Genomic DNA, 16869 nt, shown 5'->3' with positions numbered 1-16869 from the left:
AAAAAAACATCTTTCATCAGGACAGTGTACTTGCCCACAAAGGTATTTTGGCAATGGGAAAATTAAGGGATCTGCTATGAATTGTTGGAACATCCACTCAATTCCCCAGATTTGGCTTCCTCTGACTTCTATCTCTTCCCAAAACTAAAACTCTTCCTCGCTGGTCAACGTTTTTCTTCGAATCAAGAGGTGATTGCAGCTGCAGAGGGGTATTTTGCAGATCTTATTGAGAACCGCTACAGGTACGGGATAATGGTGCTGGAGCATCGCTGGAATAAATGCATTAGTCTTAGGGGAGATTATGATAAAAAATAAAAATAATTTTGAAATTATAAATTCGTTATTTCCATTTTTAGGCCGAGAACTTTTCAGACCACCCTCGTATGTGATGGATTTCGTGCGTGTGACCAGTACTAATGGAAATGTGGTTTCATGAGTTTGAAAACAAGCCTGTTGTGACATATTTTGTCAAATATGTCAAGTACCCAATGCTGCTGCTGTGCCTCACGATTCAGAGAACTTGTTGCTTGGAGCGGTTCTTTAAGAACCCAAACCTTATCAGGGGCGTGGTTTTTTGCAGTCTTCCTAGCTTTACTCTTTCGGCTATTTTTCCTACGCTGCAGAGCCGGTTGATTATGCAATGGATTTTTGGGTAAGTGCCGCTTGTCCTAATTTCGGAATTAAGATTGTGTCTGCTTCTTTCATCATAGTGGGAAATAGTGAAATCTTAATGCTGCACCTTAATAATAGCAACAATGTGCATTACAGCTCCATACAGTAAACATTCAATAATTTTGTTAAGAGGTCCCATATCTGAGCCTGATGCTTTTCTATTCTTTATATTTTGTGGTGATTTCGTGTACTTCAACGGGGGACGTTAGTTGTAATGTTGATAGCTTTTTTTATGCAACTTCTATCCACGAAAGATGCTGTAAACTTATAGCACACCAGAGTACTGTGGGTGGGATTTTTTTTATATATTATTTACAGAATTTGAAAATCCTACTCTAGACCAAACAGAACTTTTTCAAGACTATTCTGGGTTAAAAAAAAAAAAATAGCGGATCGGTTATCTCCTATTGGCAAATATCCATACCCACAGCGAGATTCGAACCTTCATTTGAAAGCAGATACGCTAATCACTCGGCCAACCAGACCAGCAAAAAAAATTAGCGTACGATGTACTCAGGAGTATACTTCATCAGTAAAGTCTAGACAATTCTAGAAAACAAGAGCTTTACACACAGACAGTAAAAACCTCCAACCACTCCCAAGCGAACGAGGTCTGGTATACTACGACCCAGAGAAGCTTTTGTCGACCACATTATATAGCCGTAGGGCAGTTGGAGGATTTTAGGGTATAGGTTTAGGTTTGATTATTTTTCAGAACGTCAGGTCCTTTGTGTTTAAGGACTGAAGTTTCGTTGTTCCAACTGCTAAATCCGACAGTTTTTAAGCGTATATCGAAATAATGATCCAAGTGTTCCGAGCCATCGTTTTGTGGTATGAGTACCTGGCTCTGTTCTTTTCACGGATAGGATCTTGAATCAAGTCTGGTCGGGAGTCGGTCGGAGTTTGCAGCTGCAAGAGCAGTCATCTGCTTTTCGGGCTCGAAATTGTGCGGTGGATTTCTTTTTTTCCTTTGAGTAGATAGTTGGAACTGGGCCTATGGTTTCATGTAGAGCCGTCGTTAGCTTTGTGCAGGGGAATTAGGAACCGATCAAGGATATTTCGTTCTGAGCCCAGTAAGAGAAAAACTGGGGTGATCAGAACTGAGAATGACCACTGCACTTATTTGGTATTGGTGAATGTTATTGAAGTATCGCTATGTATAAGACATCAAGAAGTCCTGCCGAAACTATAGCATCAATTCGAGGTCTTAGGATCATAATGTCCGTGGTGGCAAACTCGTGGAGGGTTCTAACGTTTACAGGTTTTTTGCTTGGAGTTTAGGTAATGCTTGGTTTGTGTTTAGAATTTCAGGTAATCAACCAATCCAGAATGGTTAGTGTATCTGCTCTACAACCAACAGTGCAAGTGTTCGAATCCCGCCTTGGACATGGATGTTTACCAGTCTTGGGAGTTGAATTTCATCGCCCAGTGTGAACCTGCCTCCTCTCCGAACTGGATACTTGAAGTAACTTCAAATAGTTCCATATTTGGTTTGTAGATCAGGCTTTCCAGACTACGCTAAAAGAAATATATACATACATATATACACACACACACACACACACACACACACACACACACACGAGGGAAAAAAAAACTTGGCTCACTCATGGTAAATGTACTACACGCTTACAACCGTTCGTGAGTGGGAGTAAAAAAAAAAAGCCATTGTTTGTAGACTTATAACACAGTATATTTTCAGGGAGGCTGTGTTTTGGCGTTTTCCACTCCCATTATTATTTCCATGTTGACAGTCAAGATTTCCAATCTGATTGTTCTGCTAACCTCGCAGAACCGGTCTCGTTCAAGGCCGTTTTCCCTGGATCAACTCTGGCGGATTGAGATCTATTAATTATCTCAGATGCTAATCTTTCAAATTCAACTCTGAACCAGTTAGGCCATCTATTGTTGAAGAATTCATGGAAATTTAAGACAAGCGCTTGTTCAAATTGTAGACTTTCTCACCAGGAATGGGATCGTCCACATGTCGTTTAATAATGCAATCTATGGGGGGGGGGGGAATTACTGAGTGTGATCTTAAAGGAAAGAAAAGTACTGGAGTAAATACTGGTATTTCATATGATTACTTTCCTCTAACACGCCAGACAGAATAAAAAATGAAAGTCAGTCACTCGCTACTCGCACTCAAATTCAGACTCTACGATGATTCACGCGATCGTATGTATGTACACGCAAGAAGCACGTATCGCTGTTTTTCCACAAGTAAACTGCAGGGTATTTAACATCGCGGTCAACAGACTCGTTAAATAAAAATCCTCCAGCTTATCCATCAAAGAAGTGAAGTGCGGCGCACATTGTTTTAACAGAAAGTTGTAGGTAGGAAATGACTACGGGATATCCTTGTGTCCTGCCTGCTGGTCTGGCAGGATACAAGGAGATACTGTATTTACTCGAATATAACTCTCCTTTGCGTGTATCTCGTGCCCCTGATTTACTTTATGAAAAAAGAAAGTAAAAATTTTCGGATATAGGCCAAGTAATATGGGCATTTGCAGCCCATATTACGTGGCGAATGATTTCAATTGTATCGTATGTCATAGTTCCATTCTTTTAATATAATAACAGGTATGTATTATACGTATAAATCTTATTAACATCGGTTTTTATGACTTAGTAGAATAATATGCATATATATTGGATTTAGAGCATAAGCTCAGAAGTTGAATATTTGCTACCAGAATATAATGATTCCATATGGAATCAGTCGGTCAGAATTCCTATCCTGAAATGTATTTTTCAGAAAAATACTTGATACTCTTGCTTTTTTAGATCTAAAGACAAAATAAAAAAAATATTTTTTTTCACTTGGAAAAAAAATTCAGGTCAGAAAGGGCTAAGGGTATAGCGAAAAGAACTTATATACTCTGCTATACGAGTTGTCAAAAAGGTGCACTCATTAAATTACTCAAATATAAAGAGCCAATAGGCTTCACTTCGGCGATGTAACAAAGAGGATATTAAATCCCACATTGTTTCAAAACCGAATAAGAAACTCAAAAGAAAGATCGGAATCAAAGAGTTTCATGCCAGATATAGTAAACTATAAAAAAGGTATCGGTGAATACTAGCATAGGCCAAAGCATGTAGTACAAACTAAGGCAACGCTTAAATGTTTTTTTTTTTTTAATTGATAACTATTAATAAGTTTAAATTGAAATACTTGATATCAGCTTTGAATTGATAGGCTATAGCATGGTGTTTCATTTTAGCTATGACTGCATTCCCAAGTCATGAGAATTAATCATAGGGGTGCGAAATAAATGACTAAAACTTTCAAGTATGAGCTAGACAAAAAGAAAATGTTATGGAATCTATATTGTGTAAAATGTGATGAGCACAGCACAAAGAGGCTAGTGATAACCATAGTGAGGAAGGTTAAATCAGACTATGAAAAAAGATCTGAACAGGTTAAAGGAATAATCTGAGAGAATTCTTTCACTATCTGTTGAGTAAAATGGAAAATGATCATAGTAGGACAACCTTAGTAAATACACACAGCAGGACAGTGTCAAATGTGCTGGAAATAGCCGAGTTATTAACTAATCATTCTGGTAAGGTGTCCGATTCCTGACAAGCCCCATTAGTTATCTGATCTTTTATACAGGACATAGTTTTAAGAGTAGGTCTTGTTTTAATAATCTAATTGCATTTTATAATAGAATGACAGTGGAGTTGGATAAGGGAGATGGATACACAATTTTAAATTTCGCCAGGATATTTGACAGAATTTCATGTAGGATGTAATTATACAAACTCTAAAGGGATGGGTATGTAAAATATGCTTGTGGCATGGATTGGAGCAAGGCCTTCTGTGGTATAAGAGGTGCTGAATCTAAGAATGTGGGAGACTAGGGGCTAGGACCACTCCTGTTTAACTTGTAGCATTTTAACAATGGACATAACTGAAATTGGAGTTGCAGCAAGAGGAATCTTTATATGATGAGGGCACATTAGCCAATCTCAGATGGTGGTGGTAGCAGGATTTAGTCACAGAAACTGTTTTTTCATCCTACATTCAAGCAAATCAGCCAGAGATGACATGATTTATAGGCAAAAAATATTAGACAGTAAACTGTATTGCTTATATATGGAGGATTGAGTAGTGCAAAAAGTAGTCTGTGTGTAGTGAGTGCCCTACTACAAGTCCTTTGACTCCTTGCAGGTGTCATGATAATAAATTAATATTTTATTCAGTTTTATTAGCAATTTAACTTTTTTTTTTTTTTTTTTTTTACAAAATAGTCTTTTTTAATATCTTGTTCATGAAACATTAGACTTCTGGTATCCTGGAAAAAAAGACATTTTTTCCAGGATGCAAAACAAAGGACATGTATTGCTGAACTGTCTTGAGTAAATCTAGGTAGCTGTCTAACCTACTTCATCTGCCTATGACCATACTGGAAAGTAACTAATGACAATTGCAACAAGATTATATTCCTCTCACTTTTTTTATGAAAAGGCAATAAAAACAGAGATCTACATTAACACAAAGTAGTTTTGTCTGAGCAAAAAACAAAAAAAAAAAGAGATAAAGGTCTGACAGATAATTGCAACTAAGAAAATGAATTAAGCTTTAAATTCTTTCCATATTCAATTCCTGAATGATTTTTGCAACTGCTTCTGGTTTATCCCAGAAGCAGTTGCAAAATTCCATGCATGTTTATTACATGAATAAATGTTATTCCTGTAGTACATTTTCTATAGGTACACACACGCTGTGTACCTATATTTTTTTTCTTTTTAATATTGAGAGATTTAAATTTATAGCAATCTTAAAAATAAAGAACAGCATATTTACACAAAGAAAATTAATTCTTATAAACTTACTTTTTCAGCACTCTAAATATATCTTTTAGAGTTGACATAAGGTATAAACACATTTCCAGCAAATATAAGTTATGTCAATGATAGTTTTTCAAAGTTTTTTTTTTTTTTTTTTTTTAGGATAGTGTCCTTGAAAATGAGTATTATTTTAGGCGACTCCAGGGAGTCCTTAGACTCATCGAGGAAGGCCCTAAACATCATGTCCACACACCCATACGACATTCTCACAGTATCTATCATACCTTGCCTTGAACTCTCTCACTGTCATAGCACCCACAACAGACTATAATAAATGAAATACTACCAACTTTTATTTCCAAACCAATTACAAATTTTGAAATTGCAACTCAGTTATGAGGTATTTGTTATTTGGATAATAGATCTAAGATTTCAGAGCAGTTTGGACTGTGCTAATTTACTTGTGAATAAAATAGATTAACACAATCCAAAAAAATATTATGCAGTTAAAATACATTAGTTTTATTAATTTTTACTTGAGAGAGAAACTGTTTGAATTACTATAATTATATGGTGTAAAAGGGATGTTACATTGAGCAATACATAATCTGTATTTGAGATGAAAGTCAAAAGATGGTTTGATAGAATCAGATGTAAGAAAGAATATACACATTTGGAGGAAAGTAGCATTAAACCATATCAAAATGGGAGGCATTATGCTCAGTTCACTTCTATTTATTTATGTAGATGTTATGTTCAAACTATGTAACTGCTGTAACAAATTTGGCATGAAAAATAGCAATAAAAACATCAATGGCATACTGAATGGAGACTATATAATAAATAACTATTCTTGCCATTTAGACAGAAATGTATCTTACTTGTTATAACCTTGGTGAACTACGATAAAAGTATCAATATTTGCTCAAATGGAGGTGGCTGACATAAGTTGTATAAATAATACAACTAAATAAAAAAAAAAAATTAAGGTAACAACACACTGCACATAATGTTTTGTGGAGAAAAGACTACAGGAATACCAATCGCATATCATCTATAGTAAGTCAGAACTCTGGTTTAGCACCGAATGGGGATGACACTGACCACAGAATTTTCTGATCTAAAACTTGTCTACATCAACGCTGCTATTTTAAAGAGAGTGCTACTACATAGCCTACAAACTTGAACCATATCGATAGTCTTTCGTTATGGTTGTTATTACTCTTTTTTCTTTTTTTTTTTAAATCTCATCTCACTATCGACTGTACTGCGCTGCACTAATATTTTGCAACTAGATGTATATACCATAGGCAGTTCTGCCATGGCTACTGAAGAACGTAAAGAACACTGCACCATGCAAGTACATAATGCTATGTTACCATCATAAATACTAATCGCTTCCGTAAAGCGTAACTAGCATAAGTTAACGTCTCCATTTCAACGTTCCACAGAGTACTGGCATACTAATCTGAATACAATGCTGTGTTTGGGATCAACAAAACACGTTGAAATAATAATAATTATTATTATTTGACACCTCCAGGGAGTCCAAAGACTCATCGAGGGAGAGTGTGCCAACAGCATCGAACGCTTGAACTCCTTCCAACTACTAACCACGCTCAAACTTGCTTAACTTTATGCAAGCGACTAATGCAGCCATTAGTAACAGAGGCTCTACCATTGAGCTCAAAATACCAAACATTCCTTTTAATGGCATTTTTTCTTCTATATTTCGAAGTAAGATAAACAGCAGTGATGTAGATGAGATGTCTAAAACAGTTTCGAGTTAGAGGAACATTCAAAGTAGGTATGCAGGCGATAGCTAAAAAGTTACTGGTTACCTACCCTGTAATTAGAGTGAAGTTTTGCATTAGGTGCGTAGTTATGTTTCTGCATTCAAATACAGTTACCTGCAGTACCTTTAACACAATTTATTTATAATCAGAACCGGGAAATGGCAAACAGTTTAAGGTGCCAATCTGCGTTTGATGATTTCATACAAGCAACAAAATATAATTCGCTACTAATTGTCATTTGCCATCAAAACAACTGGAGTAGTGTAATGATATAATCACTAAATATATAGGAACCTTCACTAAAGGTTTCTTCATTTGACTTGTTACAAAGTAAACTAAGACCGAAAGGTAGTTAAAAAAAAAAAAAAAATGTGCTTGAAAGAAGGTCTGGTTTAACAAGTCAATTCCCCACGTAACTTAAGAAAAAACATACTACTCCCCGTCCCGTTGACTGAGAATCCAAAACCCACTTCCACGGAACTAGCACTTTTCTCACAAGGATATGGAAGCGACATTACCCACTTCGCGCGTGCTATTTGCTGCGAATTCGAGTTTCTTTTAACTTCAATAACAACTTGTAACTTATGGGAAGTTCTACATCAATTCCCACATACTGGCGTGCCTCTATCTAAGTGATAAAAATTATGAATACTTTATAGCGAACTTACGTGCCCAACTTTCAATATAACAACTTGTAACTTACGGGAACGTCTGCATCGAATCCCACATACTAGCGTGCTATCTAAGGGATAAAAATTATGAATACTTTATAGCGAACTTACGTGCCCATTTTCCATAAGACCGCAAGTCCTTGCCATGGAAGCGAGCGAACACATGCACACGAATGCCATTTAGAATAGCCCAAGTCCATTCTAAAGCAGTTTTACTTAAAAAAATTAATCCAATTATGGACAATAAACCTTCATAATGACGGAAATGCCGATTAATTTCCTGAAACAACATCATCACACTATCCACACTACCTATATCCGGAAAACATGACAACTTGCTAGCAACAACCATTGTGCATCCTTATACGTTTACTTTTACCATAATTAAGCTCGCCATCTAACGGGAAAAATATAAGTTGTATAACTTAGAAAAGGGAAAAGTGCGGAATCGTTGCTTCATAAACTGAATAAAAAGGTGGATAGACGGAAAAGCATAAACAAAAATAATGCATTAATCAATATTCGTAAAAAAATGGTTACCATCCAGGATCTCCAAATGTAGGGAAATTTTTACAGAGAGGATTTACAGACGACATAGCATTAATTAAGTTGACCATACGAAACGTTCTGAACCGATAGTACAGTTTTTTTGTTTTTTTTCCATATTTAGTGGCAGTCCCTTCGTTTGTATAAAAACGTGAATTTTGTTCAGTTTTTAATAAAAACTATAAATATACTTTAATATTGTTCAGTAATAAATTATTATTCACAACTTTAAATCGTATATCAAGATCATGGATACCAGTAATTTGTATAACGAATAAGTTGCATTCATCGATACTAAATATCGATATCTACTACTACTACTACTACTACTACTATGTTCACTGGGCATTTACAGATGCCGTGTGGTCACTCCGATGCTCGGTGATGTTCCACACCAGGCCTCGCCATGAAGTTCTGTTGTTTGCTTTTCTGGCAGCCTCAACTCTCTGAAGATCAGTCACCCCACACAGGCTATCCATCTATCTCATTGATGGTCTACCCCTGCCTCTTTTTTGATGAACTTTACCTTCTATTACTGTTCTGAGAAGTCCTCCTTCCATCCTTTCTATGTGTCCAAAATATTTCAATTTTCTTCTGTCAATATCTTTACGAAGCCTTAAAGTTCTACTGATCTTTTCTAACACCCATTCATTTGTACGCCTTTCAGTATATGATATCCTCAACAGCCTTCTGTAACAACACATCTCAAAAGCAGATATCCATTTTTATCTGACTTCTTTAGGTTCCAAGTCTCGCATCCATAAGTCGCTGTTGGAAAAACAACTGCGTCCAAAATCTTCAACTTTGTTCCCATGGAGATAGATCCCTCCTTCCAGATTTTAGACAGATGTGACTGTTGTTTTAGCCATTTCCTAATTTTTTTCTGACGTCTTCTGAACAGCAATTCTTCACATTAATAATGGATCCCAGGTGGGGGGGGGGCTATTATGAGTTCGCTCTCTTAAGGTTTTTGCCTTAAGGGAGCAATTTGAGTCTCCAGGGAAAGTGTTTTCCGGCATGGCCCGGTGAGGGACTTTGTCGGTGAATTCTTTTCTTCGGAATATGAGCGGTTCTGCTCGGTGGTGGTGGTGGGTGGAAGGCCATCACTGAGTGGAGCCAACGCTGAGATGGACGGTCTTTCGCCCACAATTGAGTGGCCTAGGGATCGTCCGAATTTTTAGAGACGGCTTTACTTATTCATAAGGCTAAAACCGGTCTGGGTAGTGACCTTCCACCATAATGTAATAACAGCATCCATTTCCTAGGAAATGTGTTTTTACAGTATGGAAAATACCAAGAATAGCGATCAGAACACTACCTCCTTTGCTGCGATTTGCCCGAGTTTGTACTACGTACTACGACTACTTGCATTAGCTCACGCTGGAAATCGCCGATACTTTTATAGTTTATTATACTATATTCGGCATGAAACTCTCTGATTCCAATCTTTGAGTTTCTTATTCGGTTTTAAAACAATGTGGGATTTAATATCCCCTTAATTTAAATAATGTTTATATCGCCGAAATGAAACCTACTGCTGGCTCTTTATATTTAAATAGTTTACATATTTATATATATACATACATACGGGGGATGGATCTGATCTGTGTAATAGAATAAGAGTATTTATGTACTGTATGCAAGTTCATAAGATTTTTCTTATATTTCAATATGAACTTTTAAAAAGCAAGCAGGTCAATGATAATTTATAACTTATTTATGTTTAGATATATATATATATATATATACATACATACATACATACATACATATGGGGGATCTGTTTAATAGAATAATAGTATTTCCGATATCATTATAATCATTATATTATTACTAGTTAGTTAGGAGAAAAAAAATTATCATTTTGCTTCCATATGTGAAAAAAAAATTACAATTCAGAGTAGGTTTCTTATTTAGAGCCTTAGCCGGTGGCTTTGGTGGGCCATGTGGATTGTGGTGTGGCCTGTTTTCTGTGTATGGTGCGTGTGCTCCAGAGGATGACCTTGATATAAAGGTCGGAAGTGAATTTTGGTTTATATTGGACTGAAGTTTAGCTCAAACACGGTGGTTGTCTTGATGATTTTCCAAAATGTATTCGGATCACCGTGTAAGCCTAAAAGAAACAATTGATGTGAAGTTATCAGCATCTATATACAAGTAGTATATAGATGCAGATCTATACATCAATATAGTATAGGTGGCGCCTGTGGATAAGTAATGTTAAACTTGTGCTCCCCCCATTTTATTGTAATTGTGAGTGTTTTTTGTGCAAAATAAGCAGCAAACGGAAAAGTAACAGAAGGTACTAAGCAGCTGATTACTACAGTACAACCCATAGTCCATCAAATCTGCTATATTTTACAACTAAAAAACAGCCACGTGAAAGCGCTCTGCCTGCCGTGCGAAGTAAAGATGACGGCCAACAACGGAAGACTACCTCGAGTCCCGTCAGCGTAACGTCGCCGATCACCAACAAACCGAACGATGTTACGAAGTGCCGTAGCTGTGAAACCGAAGTCAAAGAAAGGAGAAAAGGTATATTGTGCGATTTCTGTTGCAACTGGCTACATATTTCCTGCGCGAAAATAAATGAATCTGCACACAAACTTTTTACCGATCTAAATCAGCCCTATTTCTGTTACGACGTGCCTCCTTTCAGTGAAACAAATACTAAACCTAGGCAAAAGAGTCAATAACCTCGAGCAACAGCTTAATACCATGATCGATACGTTCTCCTCCAAAATCAGAAAGTTGGACACAAAGCTCGAGATGCTCAACGACCAGCGCCCGACCGCAAGTGCGCCCGTGCTTGCTAACGAACTTTGTTAACTAATCACATCATCGGTACACTAGTCGCTCGAGGCCGAAAATAGAAAACTCAACGCTGTTATCCTGAACTTTCCGACGGAAAACGGTACAACCTTAAAAGAAGACGTCTGCAAACTTGCAGGAGAATGCAATCTCGATCCCAGAAATATCGTCAAATGCCATCGTATCGGACCCATTAACAAAAGAAAGGACGGAACGAACTTTCCACGTCTCGTGAAAGTGACCTGCGACTCACCAATAAACTCAACCAAATTTATAACAGCGATAAACAACAAGCTAAAGGACACTGCCCCAGTCGCGCATACGTGCTCAACCAGATTCAATCTTTGCCCAGAGAGAACAAACACGCCAACTCTGAACACAACTAGAAGAGAAACGCTAAAATGGAGACAACAGTTGGGTAATAGACTACAAGCAATCCAAACTTGTACAAAAACCAAGTGACTCCACTAGCGGCCACGAAGGACACCAGTATGCAGGCACTGCATAGGAAACGTGCAAGACCCTTGGGGGTCAAATTCATGCCTAACAGAGCCTTGCATATCCACTTCACCAACATTCGTGGCCTCAACTCCAACCTTAATAGCATCAACTACCATCTGCAGTCCACCAAACCCCACCTACTCTTTTTAACGGAAATTCAAATCTCTCCTTCCCTCAGCACTATTCATCTTAACCTTTCTAACTATACACTATTTAACTCCTTTCGACCCAAGGGTGGCGTCTGTGCATATATCTGCTCTGACATACCCTGCCAGAGAGCAACCAACTTAGAATCGCTTGACTTCGACCTTCTTTGGCTGAAGATGTCCCTCCCCCACTCAGTCAAATTCATCTGCTGTCTCTATCACTCTCCTAATACCACCAATCACTCTGAACTCTTCCATTTCCTCTCCTTAAAAATTGATTTTCTGCAGTCCCACTCCCCCAACAGTGAAATCATCCTCCTGGATGACTTCAACGTCCATAACACCAATTTGCTTTCCCCTTCCAGTTATACAGATCCTGCAGGCAGAGATGCTGAAACATTTGCAGTCACTAATGACCTCACACAAATTGTTCAAAAACCGACCAGAATACCAGATAACCCAAACCACTCCCCAAATACCTTAGATCTCTTCCTTACTAATGACGCCTCCAAATATGCAGTGAATGTAGTGAGCCTGCTGGGCAATTTTGACCACAACTTAGTGTTCATCACCTCCCCAATGCAAGAACGCTTACACAGTCACCCCCACACAAGAGTAGTTTGACATTATAACAGTGCCAAATGAGACAGTCTCCGGGACTACTATGCTTCATTCCCATGGTTAGACTATTGTTCCGGCCTTCCAGTCAAAACATATGCACTGAACGCATCACCAAAGTGATCCTCACTGGCATGAAAACATATATTCCCCCACACTACTCAGACCTACCATCCTCTATCTAAACGCTGGTTCTCCAAAAAATGTGCCAAGGCTGTACAAACGAAAAATCAGGCATACCATAACTGGCTCCAATCAAGAACCCCCATCCTCATTCAATGCCTATACAGAAGCCCGAAACCAATGCAAGAAAATTATCAATACTTCCAAACCAGAATTTGAACTGGCCAAAAGCAGGAAGCTTGCAGCCTGTCCAAATGGCAACCGTGCCTTTTGCTCTCTTGCCAAGGCAATTGGCCATAACTTTTGCCCTACACTATTCTCACCTCTATCATACCCAGATGGCTCAATAGCAACATTACCCATAGAAAAAGCTAATCTCCTGGCATCACACTTTGCCTCCAATGCACACATAACGGACAATGGCAAAATCCCTCCAGTCATTCCAACTGCCCAACATACAATGCCTCCTGTATCCTTTTGCCAAAAAGACATCACAAACCTGTTGTCTAAATTAGACACAAAAAAGTCTCCTGGCCCTGACGGCATTCCCCCGATTATCCTAAAGGTCTGCGGATCGGAACTGACTCCTATCCTATATCACCTGTACACACTCTCTTACTCCACTGGTATATATATCCCAATGTTCTGGAAACTGGCCTATATTCAATCCATTCCTAAAAGGGTGACAAATCACTACCTTCTAACTACCGCCCTATCTCACTCACTTCAGTCCTATCTAAAGTAATGGAGAAGAACATCAACTCTCAAATCCTAATCTACCTTGAAGGTACCCGGCTATTAAGCGACCACAAGTACGGATTCTACCAAAGCCGTTGAACAAGAGATCGACTCTCATACATCACCCATCACAGGACAAACGCCATGGAGAAATTCGGTGAAACCTAAGTAATTGCATTCGATATCTCAAAAGCCTTTGACTGAGTCTGGCACAAAGGCGTACTTAGCAAACTCTCATCATTTGGACTGCCTCAGGACTTTTGCAGATGGATTGCCAGCTTCCTGTCTGGATGCACACTATGTGTGATGGTAGACGGCTCCCTACCCTCTCACAATCTAACAAATGCTGGGATCCAACAAGGTTCAGATCTTTCACCGACCCTCTTCCTTCTATATATCAATGATCTACTTCAGTTGACCTCTAACCCAATACACAGTTTTGCAGATGACAGCACATTACATTCCTGCCTTTCATTTGCAAACCCTACTCTACACAACTCACCTCAACCCACAGAACATCAACCACCACTGCCCATAATTCTGACCTATAAGCCATCCACCAATGGGGCTCAGATAACCTCGTCAACTTCAATGCTAGTAAAACCCAATTCTATCTTATTTTTCACAAAAAAGAACAATTTTCCTTAGCATTGTTTTCGATAACGCTCAAATTCTCAAACAAGATGAAATTTCTCTCCTTGGAATTACCTTGACATCAAGCCTCTCCTGGTGCAAACACATCACAACCATTGCATCCTCAGCTTCCAAAAAACTAGGCTTCCTCTTTCGCTCAAGACGCTACTTCACCTCTAAACATCTGTTAACACTATACAAGTCACAAATCCTCCCAGCTCTCTAATACTGCTCTCACATCAGGAGTGGGGCTCCAAAAAGCTACCTCAAAATGCTTGACTCAATACAGAGGAGAGCAATTAGACTAATAAATGACCCATCCCTCACCAACTCACTCCCCCCCCCCCCCCCAGTTTCACATAGACGCCTGGTCTCCGCAATCTGTACATTCTATAAATATTTCCATGTGAAATGTTCATCTGAAATAGCACCAATAATACCCCCACCCTGTACTAAACCCATTGCAATACGTACAGCTGCCGCCCAACATCATTTCACAGTACACCTCGAAACCCACAGAACAAGTTTCTTTTCCTCCTCATCATCCCTGCTACTGCCGTATTGTGGAACATTCTTCCCTCAGACATATTTCCCAAGAAATACAACATACAGACGTTCAAATCTAATGTAAACAAGTTTCTCTTTTCGTAACCCACCACCCATATACGGTTCTAACGTACTATAGGTGGACCAGCCAACCTCCTGTATATGGATCCAACATAATAAAAAAAAAAAAGTCTTGTCATACTCATAAAGATACTTCACATGCACGCTTTGTTTGCTTACACTTGGATAAGGTATTAAACAGGAATATAATTTCTTGTCAAGTATAATTTACTTTCTAACCAAGTGAAAAATCCTTTTATGTGAACTGAATCATAAAGTGAAGATTAGAAATGTTTATAATTGCTTTAGCTGTTACTTCTAAAAATAATACCTCTCAGCTGTAAATTAAGATGTATATATATTAAATCATCTCTCTCTCTCTCTCTTTCCAGTTCCTGCTGTTTGTCAAACACTATGAATTTTTAATAAAATCACATCTGTTTTAAAAATCAGATTAATCCTCTAGTTTCATGTGGCCTTAACAAATATTGTATTCTTAATAGATTATTGATCGCTGTATCCAGATTTTTTATATTTTTTTAAATATTTTTATTTATTTATTTATTTATTTATTTATTTATGTTGAAGTGCAACAGTGCTTAGGACTTTATAATCCTTCATTAAAGGAAGGTGGGAGAAAATTGATAAAAAGAATGGTGCTCATAGCAGCATTCTTATCTTGTATATAGAACTTCCTCTGTTATAGAAGGTATTCTGATTGAAATGATGCAGATGAATAAATTAGTGAGGTCATTGCTAAATACACAACTATCTCTCTGTGATAATAATCTTTTATGTTCAAAGTCTGTAGAATTTTTAACAAATAAGCAGACTGTTTTCTTTAATTGATAATTGCATGGAACAATATCTTGTATCCACTGTGGGCCATAATAGATAACTTTGCACTGTTAGTAGAAGAGCTTTTCCCCATGAAGTATTTCCTACCATGTTTCCTACACTTAAAGAGCAAGTGACTACAGTCTCTTGCTCTTTAAGAAGAATATCAACAGATTAATGTGTGGAAGTGATATTAAATAATAATAATCTGGTCTAGCCTGGTTAGCCAAGTGGCTAGCATATCTGCTCTCCAGCCAAAAGGCTGTGGGTTTGAATTCCACCATGGGCATGGATGTTTGCAATTGTCTGTGAAAACACTGGTAGTGGTCGGCAGTAGACGGCATTGATGTAGATGGTGAAGGTAGTTGGTGACAATGGAGCGTTGTAGTGCAGTTGCCAATGAGTCTTTGGACTCCCTGGAGGTGTCAAGTAATAATAAGAATAATATAAGCTGTCAGGATCATATTTTCACTTTATGACAAATAGTTAAGAAATTGCGAGAATATAACAAAAATCTGTATTTAAGTATTGTAGACCTGCAAACGGCTTAAGACAAAGTGCCAAGAGTAAAGCTATTAAAAGTGCTACAGTTATATGGTGTCAAAGGTGTATTATATGAAGCAATACTTAGTCATTATTTCAATTGTAAGTCAGCAGTTAGAATTGAAGGAAGTACAGGAAGATGGTTTGACATTTAATCTGGTGTCAGACAAGAATGTAAATTATCCCTTCTATTATTCATTATTTATATGGAATTAAACCTGATATCAAAATTGGAGACGGTAATCTCAGTTCTTTAGTTTATGCAGATGCTATATTTTAAAATAAATCCAATACAAATCTGCTAAATCGAATAACTGTTCTAATAAATTTGGTATGAACATCAGCAATAATAAGACGACGACAATGAAAATAGGCAGAAACATTGAAAATGCCAACTATATTGTGAATGGAGATCATCTAGAACAAATAAAACATTTCAGTTACTTAGGCAAAATTTTTAGTGAAGATGATAAATTAAATATGGAAATAGACAAGTAGTATACCGGTCACTAGTGACAAGCTCAAGATCAAGATAAGATAAGGAATCGTGACGTGTTTGGTTGACGTCATTATATATGAGCGTGGCTTCATGGGATTGGAATGTTAGGAATTTCGCTGGGGGCGTATGTGTCAATAACTTCAGTTCTTGTATTAACTGTATTTTGGTTCGCGTATGGCCTTATGGGTGATGGTAGAGATAAGGATTCGTGTTGTGATTGGTGGGGCACTTCTGACAAGATCAAGATCAAGATAAGATAAGGAATGGTGAGGTGGGTGGGTGTTGTTATCAGCTGTAGATAAGTGACATCATTTGTTTGTTGTTAA

The 16869-nt window shown here is 37.7% G+C and overlaps 1 protein-coding gene across 1 annotated transcript in view; it reads right to left on the bottom strand.

Annotated features, from left to right (window-relative positions):
- Positions 1 to 8294, bottom strand: part of LOC150097439 (inactive hydroxysteroid dehydrogenase-like protein 1) — a 184196-nt gene extending 175902 nt beyond the window's left edge. The window contains exon 1 of the mRNA XM_090406724.1: positions 8054 to 8294. Coding sequence (XP_090262850.1) covers positions 8054 to 8294 — 241 coding nt within the window. The remainder of the gene's footprint in view (positions 1 to 8053) is intronic.
- Between the last annotated feature and the right edge of the window lie 8575 nt (positions 8295 to 16869).

This window comes from Typopeltis vanoorti, chromosome 17 (assembly GCF_054136105.1).
Source record: "Typopeltis vanoorti isolate ZY-2024b chromosome 17, IOZ_Tvanoo_1.0, whole genome shotgun sequence".
NCBI lineage: Eukaryota > Metazoa > Arthropoda > Arachnida > Uropygi > Thelyphonidae > Typopeltis > Typopeltis vanoorti.
Note: the sequence above shows the minus strand (reverse complement) of the source record. Positions and strands in the feature narration are given on the sequence as shown.